This window comes from Pelophylax lessonae, assembly GCF_965119305.1.
Source record: "Pelophylax lessonae genome assembly, chromosome: 1".
Classification (NCBI taxonomy): domain Eukaryota; kingdom Metazoa; phylum Chordata; class Amphibia; order Anura; family Ranidae; genus Pelophylax; species Pelophylax lessonae.
Window position 1 is genome coordinate 124424385 of NC_138768.1, and position 17852 is coordinate 124442236.

General features: G+C 40.5%; 1 protein-coding gene across 1 annotated transcript in view; it reads left to right on the forward strand.

Moving 5' to 3' along the window:
- Nucleotides 1-11797, forward strand: part of ARSB (arylsulfatase B) — a 40943-nt gene extending 29146 nt beyond the window's left edge. The window contains exons 5-8 of the mRNA XM_082269453.1: nucleotides 4829-5072; nucleotides 7017-7087; nucleotides 7604-7732; nucleotides 11287-11797. Of these exons, the coding sequence (XP_082125579.1) occupies nucleotides 4829-5072; nucleotides 7017-7087; nucleotides 7604-7732; nucleotides 11287-11543 (701 nt within the window). The 3' untranslated portion in view covers nucleotides 11544-11797. The remainder of the gene's footprint in view (nucleotides 1-4828; nucleotides 5073-7016; nucleotides 7088-7603; nucleotides 7733-11286) is intronic.
- The last annotated feature ends 6055 nt before the right edge of the window (nucleotides 11798-17852 follow it).

Sequence of the window (17852 nt, forward strand, 5' to 3'; positions counted from 1 at the left end):
AGATTCAGCGTTGGTCTGTGTATTCTGATTGGGGGGGGGGGGGGTGAAGTCAGAATGCTGTCACAATACAATAGCGTAGCAGGGGAAATTCCTGCATCCTCATCACTTGTGGGGATGTAGTGATTTGTAAGGTTTTTTCATTTAACCTGTTGGTTGAAAGGAAAAAAACTGCATGTATACCTTGCTTTAGAAGGTAGAAAAGAGTTTTGACCAGGACTTGATGAGAGGGTTGAATAGGTCTGTTTGGTAGGAATTGTATTTTTGGAAGTCAGATTTATATCTTGTAGGGCTTAAATTTACACCACAGTTGCTTAGGAGCATGACTGTCTTTTGAGACTTCTGTTGTCATCTGTTTGCCAAAGTTGTAGTGGCCAGGGCCTATATCTGTGTGTAGTGAGAGAGCAGGTGTGTCCAATGAGGATGCGAGTGAGCTGTTGTAGACAGAGGTGGCAAGGTCAGGGTAATCCTCAGAGAAACTGGAGAAAAAAGGAGAAGAGCAGTGAGTTTCAAAAGAGGGGTGGGGCTGCAAGGGAAGAGTAAGAAAAACGTCAAATTGCTTTGTGGGGATAGAAGGATTCTAAATAAGAAGTAAGAGGGTGACCAGCGCTATGGAATATCACCAGAGACTTTAATACAGGTATGGAAGCTGCCACCAACCAACCCCTAGGGAATAGGAGCCAAATAGTGTAGAAAAAGGATAAATAGTTGGAATTGGCGCTACCTGATATGTACTTGATAAAAATAGTGATGTACCCAAACTGCAAGATAATAATCACTATATAGAAGAGTGTGGATTAAAGTGCCAGTGCAAAAGTGCATTTAAACAAAAAATACCGTCTGGGTAAAATTTATATACTTAAAATGCTGTAATTTTAAAAGAATATCACAAAGTGCTGATAAAGAATTTTTAATGTGAAGTGCCAAAATAATATATAAAAATGTTTCAAAATCTTAACTGAAATAAAACAATAAATGACAAAGAATTGGAAATAGGGTTTGTCCCCTGGTTACATCTCACCATTCAATTCTTTGTCATTTATTGTTTTATTTCATCAGTTAAGATTTTGAAACATTTTTATATATTATTTTGGCACCTCACATTAAAAATTCTTTATCAGCACTTTGTGATATTCTTTTAAAATTACAGCATTTTAAGTATATAAATTTTACCCAGACAGTATTTTTTGTTTAAATGCACTTTTGCACTGGCACTTTAATCCACACTCTTCTATATAGTGATTACTATCTTGCGGTTTGGGTACATCACTATTTTTATCAAGTACATATCAGGTAGCGCCGATTCCAACTATTTATCCTTTTTCTACCCTAGAAGGATTCTAACTCCACCTCCCTTTTATCAACTGAGTCTGGTTATGAGCCAGTGGAAGCCACCATGGGAGAAGGTGGCTGGAGAAGCTGAGCAAAGTTAGATGGAGATTCAGATACCTGAAGCCAGGTTTAGAAACAGCAAGGAGGAGCTGTTTGCTTGCAATATTTTAAGATTTTTGTAAGATTTCCAATTTTGGAGCTGGTGTAGTACATCCCCTGACATAGACATTGCCCCCCCCCACACACACAACCCCTTTTTCTGCACCCCCACAAAAAGGATGCTGAGCCATTGGGGTGAGATAGGTATACACCTATATCTTTGTCTGTGCTGTTTCTTCTAACTAAATTAATTCTTTTAACTAATATTTGCATGAAATCTACTGGAAAATCAATGTATCTATGTCTTTATAAATATCTGCATAGATGTATATGACCACTAGATGGTGACAGACTTTTACCTGTGATGTTACGGGACTACTGTAATGCCATTAAATGTACCTCTATACACATGCAAACAAATTAATGTTGCTTTAATTTAAATTGCAAAAAGATGGCGATACTGAAATGCAAACACACTAGATAGGACCCTTTAATTGGTTAAAGATTTGGTCAGGTGTGACATCACAGGATATCCTGTTAAGGAGACACCATTCATGCTATTTAAGGCAAGGAAATGGTTGTCACTCTACCCTGAAGAAGCCCAGGTGACCACTTGGTGAAACGCGTAGGTCTGATTGTCCCCGCATGCCCGTGGACATGACCACTCTGTGGCTGATGACATCCTGCCGCTCAACACCACCACCCTGTGATCTGGATATCGAGGTACTTGTGTTTCTTTTTGGCTGATCCAAGAACCGTGAGTTATCCCAAACGGGGAACAGCGCTACCTGTCCACACGTCAGATTAACGTAAACTGAAGGTTACATACATTGCCAGTGTTTACTTGATCAGATCACTCACCACACCTGACACTGCATGGATTTGCCTCATTCAACCAGGAATTGCGTGTGTCTAAATGCACAACACAGACTGTCATAAGTTAAACTGAAACCATTACTCACATTCAACAGAACTGCAGATACTTGCACTAGCTAATTGCTCTAGGTAAAGAACCTACAGATCTGGTCCATTCCAACTGGGGTACATGCATTCCAAGCATGCCATCTGACATCTGTAGGAACCTTAGTTCATGTGGGGACCTATCATTTCTTGTTCAGCTCACTTAGTCCACTTGGGGAAATAAGAAGCCCAGACGTCCACTGTGAGCTGTATGGCCACTAGGCGCTGACACCACGGCGGTTACCTGGGACTCCTTCAGACCCCATATACTCTGCCCTTTACCATTGAGCTGTTATACTGTAATTGTGATCTTTGATTTATGTGGTATTACAATGTGTTGACTTAGATGTGGTTATATATTCCCGGGAATTGCGTTTTACGTATGACAACATAGTCAGTCTTTTAACTATTTTCTATTGCCTATCAACTGTGTATAATTTTCAAATTTTTCTGATTAATAAAGTTTTTCCAGGAGAGACTACTGATTGCTCTATTCCCTTTTCACAATTTTGAACTACTTATAGGCTTTTCCTATACATTTTCTCCTGCTTCAAACTCCACCTCCCTTTCATCAACTGATTTTGAGTGTATGAGTCTGGTTGGGGCCACCATGGGAGAGGGCAGCTGGAGAAGCAGAGCAAAAGTTAGATGGAGAGTCAGATACCTGAAGCCAGGTTTAGTAACAGCAAGGAGGAGCTGTTTGTTTGAAATATTTTAAGATTTTTGTAAGATTTTCAATTTTGGAGCTGGTGTGGTACATCCTGTGACACAGACATTGAGAGGCTGGTTTAAACTGCTAAAATAAACTTCAGATAATTTATTTCTACATTTTTCTGTTACTGTTCTATGCTGATATGATTTCTAGGGGTTCCTAAATTTCAGCCTTACACTATTTTATGGAATAATTCTATTAGCATAGACAGGGAGGCATTTTTCAGGGGGGTGCGCTCCCTCTCCTTGCCACTTTACCCCGCTGAACTGGTCCCCACCCCCTTCCCACAAACCCGATGCCCTACAGCTGTCGGCTTCCCTCCTCTGCCCTGATCAGCGGGCGCCCCCTCCATACAGCTGCTGACTGGCTCTCCCTCCTCTCCATTCTGCCAGCTGTAGCCATTGCTAGTGTGGGAGATCGCTTGATGGATGGAGAGCTGGGGTGGCAAACATGTGTTTACCAACCCCTTTCCTTTCTTGAAAGAATACAAACAGCTATCACAGTAATGATCATTTCTGTATTCATTAGCTACTGACACATAGTAAACAATTTGTGAATGAAATATAGTAAACAGTGTTTACTATATTTCATTTTATGAATGAATAGGAGTCTCTATGCAGGCTTCTATCTCATTCATCCTCAGTGCAGCTCAGGCTGCAGAGAGAGAGAGACTGTCTTCAGTCCCTTTCTCTTTCTCAAAAAAAGTTGGAGAGGTCTGTTTAGACCCCTGATGTCTCTCCAAATCACCCCCCCCCCCAAAAATTTAAAAAAAAAAAAAAAAATTAAATAAGTACTAAAAATGTAAAAAAAAAAAAATAATTGTTTTTGTACAAAAAAAAAGTTGTAAAAAAAATAAATAAAATAAAACAAAAAACATAGTAAGAGCTCTTTCACATGGGCAGGCTCCGTAAAGCTGACCTGACTGCTCAGCGGGGGATCAGGATCAGATCGGATGGCAGCGGGTGTCAACAGACAGGGAGGGGTAGGACAAATTTAGATGGGGCAGGGCACCCGATTTTAGTCTTTCCTAGGGCAGTACAAAACCGAAATATACCACTGAGCATAAGTCTATTCTATTCTATTATATGCTGTATTCAGGTTCTCATGTCAGAAACGCACCTACCTCCCTGCCTGCTATAGAGCAATAGGAAAGGTTTAATTAATGGTTTAGAAACGTTTTAAATTAATTAATTAAATTAAATTAATTTATGGGTATGTCCAATCAGTGTTCCAGTATCGGAATCACCTAGCAGCTTGATCTTCACATCTACATTTTGAACACAGCCCACCTGTTGAGGCCATTCAGAGCGTGTTCTCTCTTTCTACTCTGCTTTTCCTTTTGTTTGAAATGAGTGAAGATGCAGCAAAGCTTAAGAAGTAGTAGAGCTGAGAACTTCGCTGGGTAAATTTTAATAGCACAGTTATTGGTCATTTAGGAAGCCAACCCTTCAATTTGTTGTTATTCGACTGTTCAGCTTCTTTGCCAGATGAGCCGAATAATGCATGACCCATATGTGGGGCATCCCGTGTTGTTCCAGTTATAGTAGTTATAATCTATGCTGGTCTGGATTTTGATATTTAACAAGAAAGGTCTAAGAGTGTCCCAGTGATTGTAAATTCCATAGCCTATTCTGTGTCAAATATCGCCAAAGTTAGAAAATCATTTTAATTGCATTCATATCTCAGCATCCTGGCCAATTGATTGATACTCCAACATTTTGCTTACAGATAACGGTGGTCAGACCTTGGAAGGGGGAAACAACTGGCCTCTGCGTGGGAGGAAGTGGACGCTCTGGGAAGGAGGAGTGCGAGGAGTGGGCTTTGTTACAAGCCCCTTGTTAAAGCAGACTGGAGTCACAAGCACAGAGCTGATCCATATTTCAGATTGGTTGCCTACACTAGTGCACCTAGCAGGAGGATCTACCAATGGGACAAAGCCCCTCGATGGGTTTGATGTATGGGAGACAATCAGGTATTTTTTCTTTACAAAGCCGATACAGTGGTGAACATTAAAGTGGAACTTTACTCTCTCAATCAACATTAACTATTTTTAATCCTTATGCTTTTTTTTTTTTTTTTTACATTTCTTCAGTTGTTTCCTGGTTATGGCCTAGACCAGAATGATGTCATACATCCCAGGAGTCTTCATTGGCATTTTTTTCTTTCATCTTGAGGAGGTGCTTTCTCAGCTAAGCACAACCTCCTGTATTCATGCCTGAGCTAAGGGCAGATAGATTCCAGGAAGTGCTACATGAATCATCTGCCTTTACTCAAGATGACCACTGCTAAAAATGCTAGGGGGGTGTTTTTTTAAAGTGATTTCTCAATGAAATAAGGTGTGGAGACATGGATGGACGAGTCAGTTTGCTTTGAATACTAAAAAATAATTAAATAGCGTTTTTAGTTTGTGTTGCTCAGATACAGTTAAATTCTGCTTTAAGAGCCCCTGTGGTATTTTATATTGCTTTTTCTGTCCCTGCTAGGTAGATGCAATGTCTGTATTTGTCCTGGTAACCCCTGTCATGGAGGCTGCAAAGTTTGAGTTTTGAGGTGTGGGAAACTGTACTAATGGTGAAACTTCCTGTTCCAATAACAACTGTTTAAGGAAGGAATTTTTTTATTGGTTCTTTTTGTGTACAGGAGTAAAAGAGATCTCCCCAATCGGACATTGGTGGCAAAAGCCCGACTGGGGTTTTAGACATTCTCTAAAAAAAATATTTTGGCACATATATTATTTACATCGATCACACTGGCACTCCTGAGTTTGGCTAGTTACAGATAAATTGAAATTTAATCTCTTCAGCAGGGACTGACCAAATTTTGATCTGTGCGTTGCCTTCCCTTTTTTGACAGAAGTCGATCATTAGATCAACTTCTGTCAAAGGGACATGTTGGAAACCCTTCATCGATCAATGACTGCAGCCCCTGATCACTGTATTATAAGAGCAGACAGTCCCATTGTCAGAATACAAGGTCTCAGCAGGGAGGATTCCTCCATCAACCTTGCTTGTGTGGATGGGAGAATCTGTTTGTGTTTTTTTACGTTCAGCCTACTGGCTGAATGAAAAAAAATAAAATTAACCACCATCTATACCCAGCCTTAGGGCTCTTTCACACGGTCCGCCTCTGTAGGCGAATCCGTGCTGCTCAGCGGGGATCGATCCGCTTTTTCCTTTTAATTGCGCATTAATCTGCGCAGCTAAGGCTCAATCTTAAATGTGAGACATTAGGGGTCTGTTTAGACCTCTGATATTTTGCCAAAGCCCCCCGCCCTCTCCCAACAGAGCACTTAAAAATAAAAATAAAAAAATTCTAAAAATATTGCTTTACTCTTTAAAGTTTCTGCTATGGCATAGCATAACAGCTGTGGCATGTGCATACCCCTAGCCACTGCCTCAGTTGCTCTGAGGTTTATTTACTAAAGTTAGAGAGGGCAAAATTTGTCACAATTCTGCAGAGAAACCAATCAGCTTCCAAGTTTTATTGCTAAAGCTTAATTAAACAAGCTGAGGTTGAAACTGATTGGTTTCTCTGCAGAATTGTGACTAATTTTGCCCTCTCTAGCTTTAGTAAATAATCCCCTCTGTGTCTGAGCTTTGGGGTGCACACCCTAATGCAAAAGGCTGCGCATACCTCTGCCCTATCTGATTTTGACATTTAACAGAGCATTAAAAATGTATTTTGTACCAACTATAAATGATCCTGCAGAAATCCTATGGCTCATGTAGATGTAGATTAAGTGTCTAGTACAGTACAGTATACTATAGTATAGTATATAGTCACTCTGATGTGTGTTTCTTTAACTAGTTTCTTGCCAAGAGAATTCCCCAATTGTGGTAGAGTACATATATAGAATATACTGCTAGCATATATTAATAAAGTCATGTTTTTTCCCGTTCTGCATTTGTCACTGAAGTGAAGGAAGACCATCCCCGAGAAAGGAGCTGCTGCATAATATAGACCCTTTATTTGTGGATACTTCTCCATGTAAGTAACATACCCTTCTCAGTGGTCTGTGAACATTTCTTGAATGCTGCGTCAGGGTCTTTTCTTGATGTCCTACGCAAATAAGCTGCAGTGATAAGCACTAGTCAAGTGCCCCTGCATGTGATACAATCTGCAATTGTCTGATCATACTCCTTGTGCTAGAAGCAGCTAATGGGATTGTTTGATTGGCACCACGTTGGCTCCTGCATGTTGACAGGTAAGAACAGCAATATATTTAGGCTGTGGAAACCATTTGGGCTGACTTAGAGAGGCCTACTATGGGCACATAGTGCTAGATGCCAGTATTGACATTAAAAAATAAAAATAATCCTAGGGCTCCACTGAGGTAATTGAGGTACCTTGTGTATCTAATTTAATAGTATTTTTCAGTGTTTATACACAACTAAAATGTGAATTGTGATTAGCTGGGGAAGTTTTCATAGCTTAGCATTGTCATTGACACCAAATATAAGGATAACATGCTGAAAGCTCTTTACATACTTATTCTTTTTTTAGGTTCTGCAAATAATGAAACCAGGACACCCTTGTCCATCACCATTCCTGATTATGAATATTCACTGTTCAATATATCAGTTCATGCTGCAATTCGACATGGGAAATGGAAATTACTGACTGGACATCCAGGTACTATTTGCTTTGATTTTGGCAGGTCCAGGATGGGCTTCACCACTAAGTATATACACAAAACATTTATTAAATACAAGAACTGTAGTTTCTTTCGCTAAAATTATTTGCTTTCAATGTCTGTGGAATTTAATTGCAATGGTATGGCTTGTAGTTTCTGAGCCCTAATGTACAAATAAGAGGGGCATCAGGACCTTGTCCTCTGCCACCTCCCTGTAGCTTCAAAAAGCTCTATATACAGAATCTCCCTATAGACCTTCAATACATATACCCCTCCCTCCTGCATTTAAGATCCATACCCCACCCTTCTGCTTTAACATTCATACCCTCCCTTGTGCATTTAACATCCATACCCCTCACTCCTGCATTTAATATCCATACTCCTCACTCCTGCATTCAATATCCATACAGCTCTTTCCTGCATTTTTTAACCATATACCTCCCTCCTGCATTTCATTTCCATACCCCTCCCTCCTGTTTTAACATTCAGACGCCTCACTCCTGCATTTAACATCCATACCCTTCACTCCTGCATTTAACATCCATATTCCTCACTCCTGCATTTAACATCCATATTCCTCACTGCTGCATTTAACATCCATATTCCTCACTGCTGCATTTAACATCCATAACCCTCATTCCTGCATTTAACATCTATAACCCTCATTCCTTCACTTAATATCCATACCCCTCATTCCTGCATTTAACATTGATACTCCTCACTCCTGCATTTAACATCAATACTCCTCACTCCTGCATTTAACATCCATACTCCTCACTCCTGCATTTAACATCGATACTCCTCACTCCTGCATTTAACATCAATACTCCTCACTCCTGCATTTAACATCCATACTCCTCACTTCTGCATTTAACATCCATATTCCTCACTACTGCATTTAACATCCATACCCCACCCTTCTGCTTTACCAATCAAACCTCTCCCTCATGCATTTAACATCCATACCCCTCACTCCTGCATTTAATATCCATACTCCTCACTCCTGCATTTAATATCCATACCCCTCACTCCTGCATTTAACATCCATAACCCTCACTCCTGCATTTAATATCGATACTCTCACTCCTGCATTTAACATCCATAACCCTCACTCCTGCATTTAACATCCATAACCCTCACTCCTGCATTTAACATTCAGACCCCTCACTCCTGCATTTAATATCCATACTCCTCACTCCTGCATTTAATATCCATACCCCTCACTCCTGCATTTAACATCCATAACCCTCACTCCTGCATTTAATATCGATACTCTCACTCCTGCATTTAACATCCATAACCCTCACTCCTGCATTTAACATCCATAACCCTCACTCCTGCATTTAACATTCAGACCCCTCACTCCTGCATTTAACATCCATATCCCTCACTCCTGCTGCCATCATTCCCTCCAATCCCTCCTGCATCTAAATCCCAAAGTATCTCACTTTTCTACATCGCTCACCACCCATCCACATGTGAACACCCCTTAGGGAACAGATGCACTTGCTTTTGTCTCAAACTCTCAAACCCGTGGAAGTAGTGCTATTTTATTTTGCTGTATTTAAGCTATGTACTGTATATATTGTACACAATAAACTAGAAGACCTGCTGTAGATGGAGGTGGCATTTACTGGTTATAATCCTTGTGTACCTACAGTATCACACAAAAGTGAGTACACCCCTCACATTTTTGTAAATATTTTATTATATCTTTTCATGTGACAACACTGAAGAAATTACACTTTGCTACAATGTAAAGTAGTGAGTGTACAGCTTGTATAACAGTGTAAATTTGCTGTCCCCTCAAAATAACTCAACACACAGCTATTAATGTCCAAACCGCTGGCAACAAAAGTGAGTACACCCCTAAGTAAACTTGTCCAAATTTCGCCCAATTAGCTATTTTCTCTCCCCGTGTTTAATATGACTCATTATTGTTACAAGGTCTCAGGTGTGAATGGGGAGCAGGTCTGTTAAATTTGGTGTTATCTCTCTAACTCCCTCACACTGATCACTGGAAGTTCAACATGGTACCTCATGGCAAAGAACTCTCTGAGGATCTGAAAAGAAATGCTTTGCTCTACATAAAGATGGCCCCTAGGCTCTAAGAAGATTGCCAAGACCCTGAAACTGAGCTGCAGCACGGTGGCCAAGACCATAGAGCGATTTAACAGGGCAGGTTCCACTTAGAACAGGCCTCGCCATGGTCAACTAAAGAAGTTGAGTGCACGTGCTCAGCGTCATATCCAGACGTTGTCTTTGGGAAATAGACATATGAGTGCTGCCAGCATTACTGCAGAGGTTGAAGGGGTCAGGGGTCAGCCTGTCAGTGCTCTGACCATACGCCACAAACTGCATCCAATTGGTCTGCATGGCTGTCGTCCCAGAAATAAGCCTCTTCTAAAGATGATGCACAAGAAAGCCTGTAAACAGTTTGCTGAATATAAGCAGACTAAGGACATGGATTACTGGAACCATTTCCTGTGGTCTGATAAGATCAAGATAAACTTTTTTGATTCAGATGGTGTCAAGAGTGTGTGGTGGCAACCAGGTGAGGAGTACAAAGACAAGTGAGTCTTTCCTACAGTCAAACATGGTGGTGGGAGTTTCATGGTCTGGGGCTGGATGAGTGCTTCCACTACTGGGGAGCTACAGTTCATTGAGGGAACCATGAATGCCAACATGTACTGTGACTTACTGAAGCAGAGCATGATCCCATACCTTCGGAGACTGTTCCACAGGGCAGTATTCCAACATGATAACGACCACAAACACACCTCCAAGATGACCACTGCCTTACTAAAGAAGCTGAGGGTAAAGGTGATGGACTGGCCAAGCATGTCTCCAGACAACCCTATTGAACATCTGTGGGGCACCCTGAAACGGAAGGTGGAGGAGCGCAAGGTCTCTAACATCCACCAGCTCCATGATGTCGTCATGGAGGAGTGAAAGAGGACTCCAGTGGCAACCTGTGAAGCTCTGGTGAACTCCATGCCCAGGAGGGTTAAGGCAGCGCTGGAAAATATTGGTGGCCACACAAAATATTGACACTTTGGACCCAATTTGGACATTTTTACTTAGGGGTGTACTCACTTTTGTTGAAAGCGGTTTATACATTAATGGCTGTGTGGTGAGTTATTTTGAGTGGACAGCAAAATTACACTGTTATACACACTGTGCACTCACTACTTTACATTGTAGCAAAGTGTCATTTCTTCAGTGTTGCCACATGAAAAGATATAATAAAATATTTACAAAAATGTGAGGGTTGTACTCAATTTTGTAAGATACTGTACACATGGTCTCATCTTTGTATTTCATACATTTTATGTGCCATGTTAGGGAGAATTTCTATCTTTGTTTTAAGCTATGGGTAAAAGGGAAGTCCATGCTTGCTGAACTTGACAGAGTTATGTACAAAGAGTTGCATGTATCAGTCATGGTGTTCAAGTCTTGTGATTTAATACAGTAGATGTTTGTGCAATCTTCAATTGTGTGGTTTCAGTGCTGTAGTTTTATTGTTCTCTATTTCTATCTTCTCTCTAAAAAGGTTGTGACCATTGGTTTCCTCCACCTAATGCCACAGACATTCCTCCTCTGGGTTTTCGGGAAAAATCTCTCTGGCTGTTTGATATCATCAGTGATCCCAACGAGACAAATGATTTATCAGACAAACACCCTGGTGTGGTAAAGAAACTTCTTTCCCGTCTTGAGTATTACTACAACAATTCAGTCCCCATCTATTACCCAGATGATGACCCAAAGTGTGATCCCGGAGCCTCTGGTGTCTGGGGGCCCTGGGAATAATGGCTTCTTACATGGAAAATTGAACTTGGTTATGATTCTAAGCAAAGTCTTTGGAATAAGACTGAAGAATGATATCTGCTTAAATAGCTTTTTACAGATAGGAGTTCGGTGAGAGCCAGATGTGTTGGACTACTATAACAACAGAAGATTCTTTCCTGCCATAGTTGCCTCTCTACAGATTTTAGCTCACAGCTGGAAGAAGAGCCTACATGAGGCTTTAATGGGCTTTATACTGTATGAAAAAAAAGGTTTATAGCAAAAAATCTGTCAACAACTTAGTGATTCTCTTGTGGTTTACACTATCCATTTTTTTGTAGTTTCTACCATTTTTTTTTTTACCATTTCTTTACAGTTGATTTTGGTGCTACTCTACCAGATGTCTCCAAAGCGTAACTAACTAGAGGAAAAGAAAGGGGCTGGTTATGCACTTTTTCACTTTAAGAATACTGAGAACTGTTCACAGGTATAAAGTGCAGACAGTGGTTGTACATTATGGCCAGCGGCTTTCAGTATCCTTTGTTTCACCCAAATGCCAGGCAGTTCTGATCAGACAAAGATTCTACATGTCTGCATAACGCTAAAATGTCCACCATTCTTAGACACATTCCTATTGGCTATTAAAGCAATTCATCATAAGGAAAGGCTATTGGGAATATGTGGGGGCGGGACTTAGCAGCGAGCTCCGATCATTAACTGTAAGTGTTGAAGATAAGCCTCCTATTACTGCCTTTTATTTTGGGTGAAGAAGCACATTCCAAGAGGAATTTACTAAAACTGGAGCACACAAAATCTGGTGCAGCAGTGCACAGTAACAAATGGCTTCTAACTTCAGCTTCAGCTTTAGTTAAGATTTGACAATAAAACTTAGAAGCTGGTCCGTGTTTTCCCCAGGCCATGGCTGGGGTGGGCCACCCGAATGTCAACTCTTTATCTTTTTTTCTACCTCTACTTTTCTATTAGGTTGCTAAAAGCCATCATTTGACGGAATATATATACCAATAAATTGATTGGCCTATTGTGTACAGTTGTCGTTTGTTTTGACATGGTAATGGCACTTGTTAATGTACCACTCCCTGCGTGGAAGCATGCCCTATATATGATGGCTGTTATGTCTCATTTGATGGTTATTGTAATACTCAATTTAATAAAATATTTGAATACAAAAACTTAGAAGCTGATTGGTTACCGTGCACAGCTGCACCATATTCTTTGTGCTCCCGTTTTAGTAAATCCATCAGCTGAAAGCCTCTGCAGTTAGGTGCACCTCTCCATCAGCAGCCTTCAATATTCTTGAAGTCACAGAGTCTCTTTAACAACTAATCAGTATACCGCTATAATTTTCCTAAAGCACATTATAAAGAAAAGGTAACACTTGATTGGTTGCTAGGGGCTACACTTCTATTTTTCTTCAGATATCAGAATTCTACTTGAAGACTTACATTTCAACAATGTCTTGCAAGGAAGGACAGCCCCTTTTGGCTCTGCTTTTTGGAAATAGCGCGGAAATATAATTATAAGTATTGTATAATATGAATGAATTTCTCTTTGGTAATGTTTGTATTTTCTACCTCAGATTGGATGGATTTTTCTCTGTCAATTTGTAAATGAGTATATGGGAAACAATCCATGCAGATGTGGTGCAAACATTTGGTGTTTGTATTGATACATTGCAATAAATAGTGCCAAGACTTAATATCCACAACACAGTGTATAAAAGGGATTTACAAAGTCCAGGATATTGTGTTCTGTAGCTTTATTAACCCTTAACACCTTAAAGTGGAAGTAAAGAAGGTGAGCTCAGCATGCTTACACATTATGGCACACCTAACTTATGAGTGTGTCCTCCAGTGGCGGCTGGTGCTCTACGGGCCGGGGGGGTTGTCAGAGGGACCGCACCATACTACCCCCCCCCCCCGGACTACACCAGGCCACACACCATACCAACCCACCCCCAGCCCCCCACCGGCTCACTCACCTTGCCTGGGTATGTGGAGTTAGGGCAGGCAGCAGCAGCACACGGCGACGGCGGCGGTTTCTTCCCCCTGTCTTCTGCGTCTCCTTCTTCCTCCTCCATGGCCAATTGCATGGCTTCTCCTTTCGGCCAATTGGGAAACGGGTCTCAGACCCCGCTTCCTGATTGGCCAGGAGGAGGATCCGTGTGACAAAAGCGAATATTCAATCGATATTGTCACGCAACTGGGCGGGCTCGGGGTGCAGTGAGCCCATCCTCTTTTTTTTAGCCTATTAGAGCCTCTGGCTCTAATCACATGCTAAAAAAAAAAAAAAGCAAAGTTGAACTCCATTCGTCCGGCGCCCCACATGTAGATTAAGGGGCTGGACGCATGGATGGGGGGGCTGCGCCCCTGCACTCCCAATGCACCAGCCGCCACTGGTGCCCTCCTTCAGTGCTGATCGATTGGTGCTGTCAGTTACTGCCCAAATCAGTCACTGCCGCCATTTCCTTTTGCTGCTACTTCCAGGTCCCGTCATCTTCTTTGGTCATTGGATGGCTCTTAATGTAACTCCTGCCTATGCCCACATTGGTTACATCATTCTTGGTACTCAGCATGAAAGGAGCCGCAGTGTACACTGTGTTTTTTGGTTTATTTCAGCTTTAACAAAGTGTTCTTAGCGCTGGTTGCATCTAAACGGACCACTTAACACAACAAGTGCAAATTTAGTAGGACAAACAAGCCCTTTCTATGAAAGAATTGCTCAAACAGTCATACATATGTGGGAGAATAATTCTGGCGATACGCCAGTAGATTTTTGTACAAAAAGTTGTATGCCTATGCTCAATACAATTGACACATTGATGAAATGTCATTCGACAGTACTTCAAAAATCAGTTTGCTTAACAATTAAAGTGTCACTAAACCCACATCATACAAAAATTATCAATAAATGGTGTATTACATGCTGTTCATACTCATTCAATCTCATAGTCACTATGAGATTCGTTTACTGTATTCTGCAAAAAAAAAGAAAAAACTTGGCGATCCTGCTATTCTCTATCTCCACCTTCTGTCCATGTCCCCAATTCAGCTGGGGATTTTGCAGCTGTAGTAGCAACTCTGCACATGCTCAGTTTTCAGTGAGTTTCTATGCTCAGCATTTGCTTCCTATCACATCTGAGCAGCTCATGTGACTATAGAGTCACACATGTGGGTGTATGCACAGTGGTAAATGACAGCTCATTCCCTCCCTCCCCCTTACATGTAGATTGATGGAGGCTTCACCTCACTCTTATTCTAAGACATAGGCTATAGGCGCGTAACACAGCCTGTGACTGGCAGAAATCTGCCCACACCATGTTATTTCCACAAAATAATAAAGACTTGATTTTAAATATGTATTTGTATGCCAATTTAAAACCGTTTATTGATATTATTTATTTATGTTTACTCTGCATTCCAAAGATTTTTTTTTTTTTAAACATGTGACCAGTAGCAAAGGACTAGAAGTTCCTCCTGCCTATGTTTCCCTGCAGACAGGCTAATGAGCGTACTTAAAACAAAAAAATTCAAGCATTACTCTCTTGGTGTATAGCCAGCTTTAGAATAAAAAAAGCAGGAGGCCACTCTTTCTCCATTGCATGTTATAGACTTCTAAGGCTTCCCCTTTCCTAAAGGAATGCTGACACTGCAGCTCTTTTTATTATAACACTGAAACTGTTCATCTGGAGATAATGAGTGTTGGCCCTACATAGCCGTATGTACTAAGACCACTTCACCCCACAATAGGTCTATAGGCTTTATCTAAAGGCTTGTCACATGAGCAGCGCCAAGGCTACTTGAAAAATGATTCCAAGCCTATGTTACTCCCTCTGGATCCAGTTCAGCATATCGGGGATATGGGACGAAACCAGCATAGGTACTAATGCATGATTCCCAATTAAATTTTGTGTGTAAGGAAAAGTAAAGTTAATATTTTTAGATAAAATCAAGTTCAGCACAAGTGTCTCAAGCAGAGTTGTTATGTTCCTTGCTAACCCCTAGAGGTCACCAACAAACCACAATCTGAATATAATTTGCACTGAAGTAGAAGTTTCCGTCATATTTTGGCTGTATGCAATTTAGAATAAATTGCTCTGTAATTCCAGGTTATGTTTCCACTATACACCAAAGGTTCTGGATGTGCATCTGGCCAAAGTAATGATTTATATGGCTCTGCCCACTGACCTGAAATGAGAAAAATCCTCTTATTTTTGGGGTATGTGATATAATGAGGCATGTGAATACCATGCTTTCTAAGAAGACTGTATGGTGCTACACACTGATAAGAGTGCAAGCTTTTTGATCACTTTAGTACTTTCTCGGCGTTTAGCCATGGTGCATAAGATTCTGGTGTTAAACTGCAGGAGGAGGGCCCAGGTGAGCCATCTAATGTCACCCTGTAAACCTCTGAGATAAAACATATACAACAAGCGCTCAGAGTTTAAATCTCTCTTGCCTAATGAAAGGCCAGTCCATAGAGTCCTTTTAATTTGGAAAGGCTTTGTAAAGGATCTATGAAAAGTCTATAAAAGGTAGATATAAAGGGGTCAATGATGAAGTTTGAGAAGCTGGGAAACTTAGGGCAAAAGCTCTTCTCAGAAATGGAAGCCGACTCTGTAAAGCTGATACATGAGAAACAGAAAAGCGCCTCTAAGTGTAGCAATTTATTATCAAAGGGGTAAAAGCCAGGACAAGTACAAACGTTCAAGATGGAGATGAAAATAAGACTCATCAGTGAAAATAAGACTCATCAGTGGATGGAAGTATCCCGATGGGTGAGATGTACACCACACCATTCCAGGTCTGCAAACCCGCGGTATGCCAGGAAGGCAATGCTGGCAGGTTCCGTATCATTCCAGGTGTATAGCGATGGAGAGCAGCATGGAGCGCAACGCAGAGAAGGGCATGTTACGTCACCGGGAAGCTGGAAACACAACGCGTTTCTAAGCATGCACTCTCCTTTCTAAAGTGTAGCGGGGGTAGAAGGGAGCCAAGTTTGAATAGACTGGATGACAATTAGACAGTGAGTGAAGAGAGCTGGTAAAACACGCCATGCATGCTAGTCACAATATGTATAAAACAAAAGCAATATACATCAAAATATAAAACAATTGTTTCATCTATAAAAGTGTACAGCTATACAATTCCTTAGGAGTGGAAGGACATGTATAACATTTAAAACCATAAATCTATAAAACTAAACTCAATAACATGTCAATACTTCCATGATTAAAAATAATAATATCATTATATCTCATTCTGTGGAATCAATAAAATGTATAAAATTGTTAGGAACAATATTTTATATTTTTTAATATTTTATATGCACTATGGCATTATGTTGGTTTGGCCAATCATAAAAAGGAACCATAACAGACACAACAGCAGGTGTGCTGCAGATATTCATATATCTATGTCCTACTGTGTTACCGCTATAGTAGACAAGGAACTAAATATGTAATGTATGTGGTGTATGGATAATATGGTACGTCATTACTGTCAGAAATCTATGTGATATATAATAATACTGTATACCAACTTATGTATCTATGTAGTGATAAATATGAATACTTACAGAGGATGATCTAGATTAGGTAAGAGACTATAAATGTACTATGTGTAATGTATATACCTGGAGAGAATGATAAAAGGTAGTGGGTTAGTGCCAAAGAAAAATTGTGAATTATAAATTAATTAATAATTATGGTAAACATTAACTCCCAGCCCCTTCCTTAAAGCCGAAACTTCAGGAATTATTTCTATTGCATATTTACAATGATCAAGCTTGGCACAATGTAAGTATACATGTCTCATACCTGATGGGTTGCTGGGAAATCATTGTAGTAGTCAGCGTTACTACAGTAGTGATTAAAGGCTTCTAGGTCCTCCTTGGGTTCTGCACAAGCATCTTTCCCTCTGCACACTGACCACAGGGGGTTGCTATTTCAGTATGGCTGTCATTCATAGAACTGGTATTTGTTTTTTTATAAATACAAGGCATTCTCTGATTGAACAAGGTGGAGAGGAGGGGTGGTGATGTCATGGTCTTTACTTCATCCAATCAAAGAATGTGTTGTATTCATTAACAGTATACTAGGTGCTCTATGAATGGCAGCAGTGCCAAATGAGCATTGGAACCAGAAGATCGCTGTAGTAGCACCAGCTTGCCAGCTTTCCCAGCTACCCATCAAATATAAGTTATGTATACCTAAAGTATAACTAAAGGCAAAACTTGTTTTTTTAGTTTTGGACAGAGTGGAGATGGATTAGAACACCTATCAGAATTTTTTTGTATAATCTCTACTTATTGAAA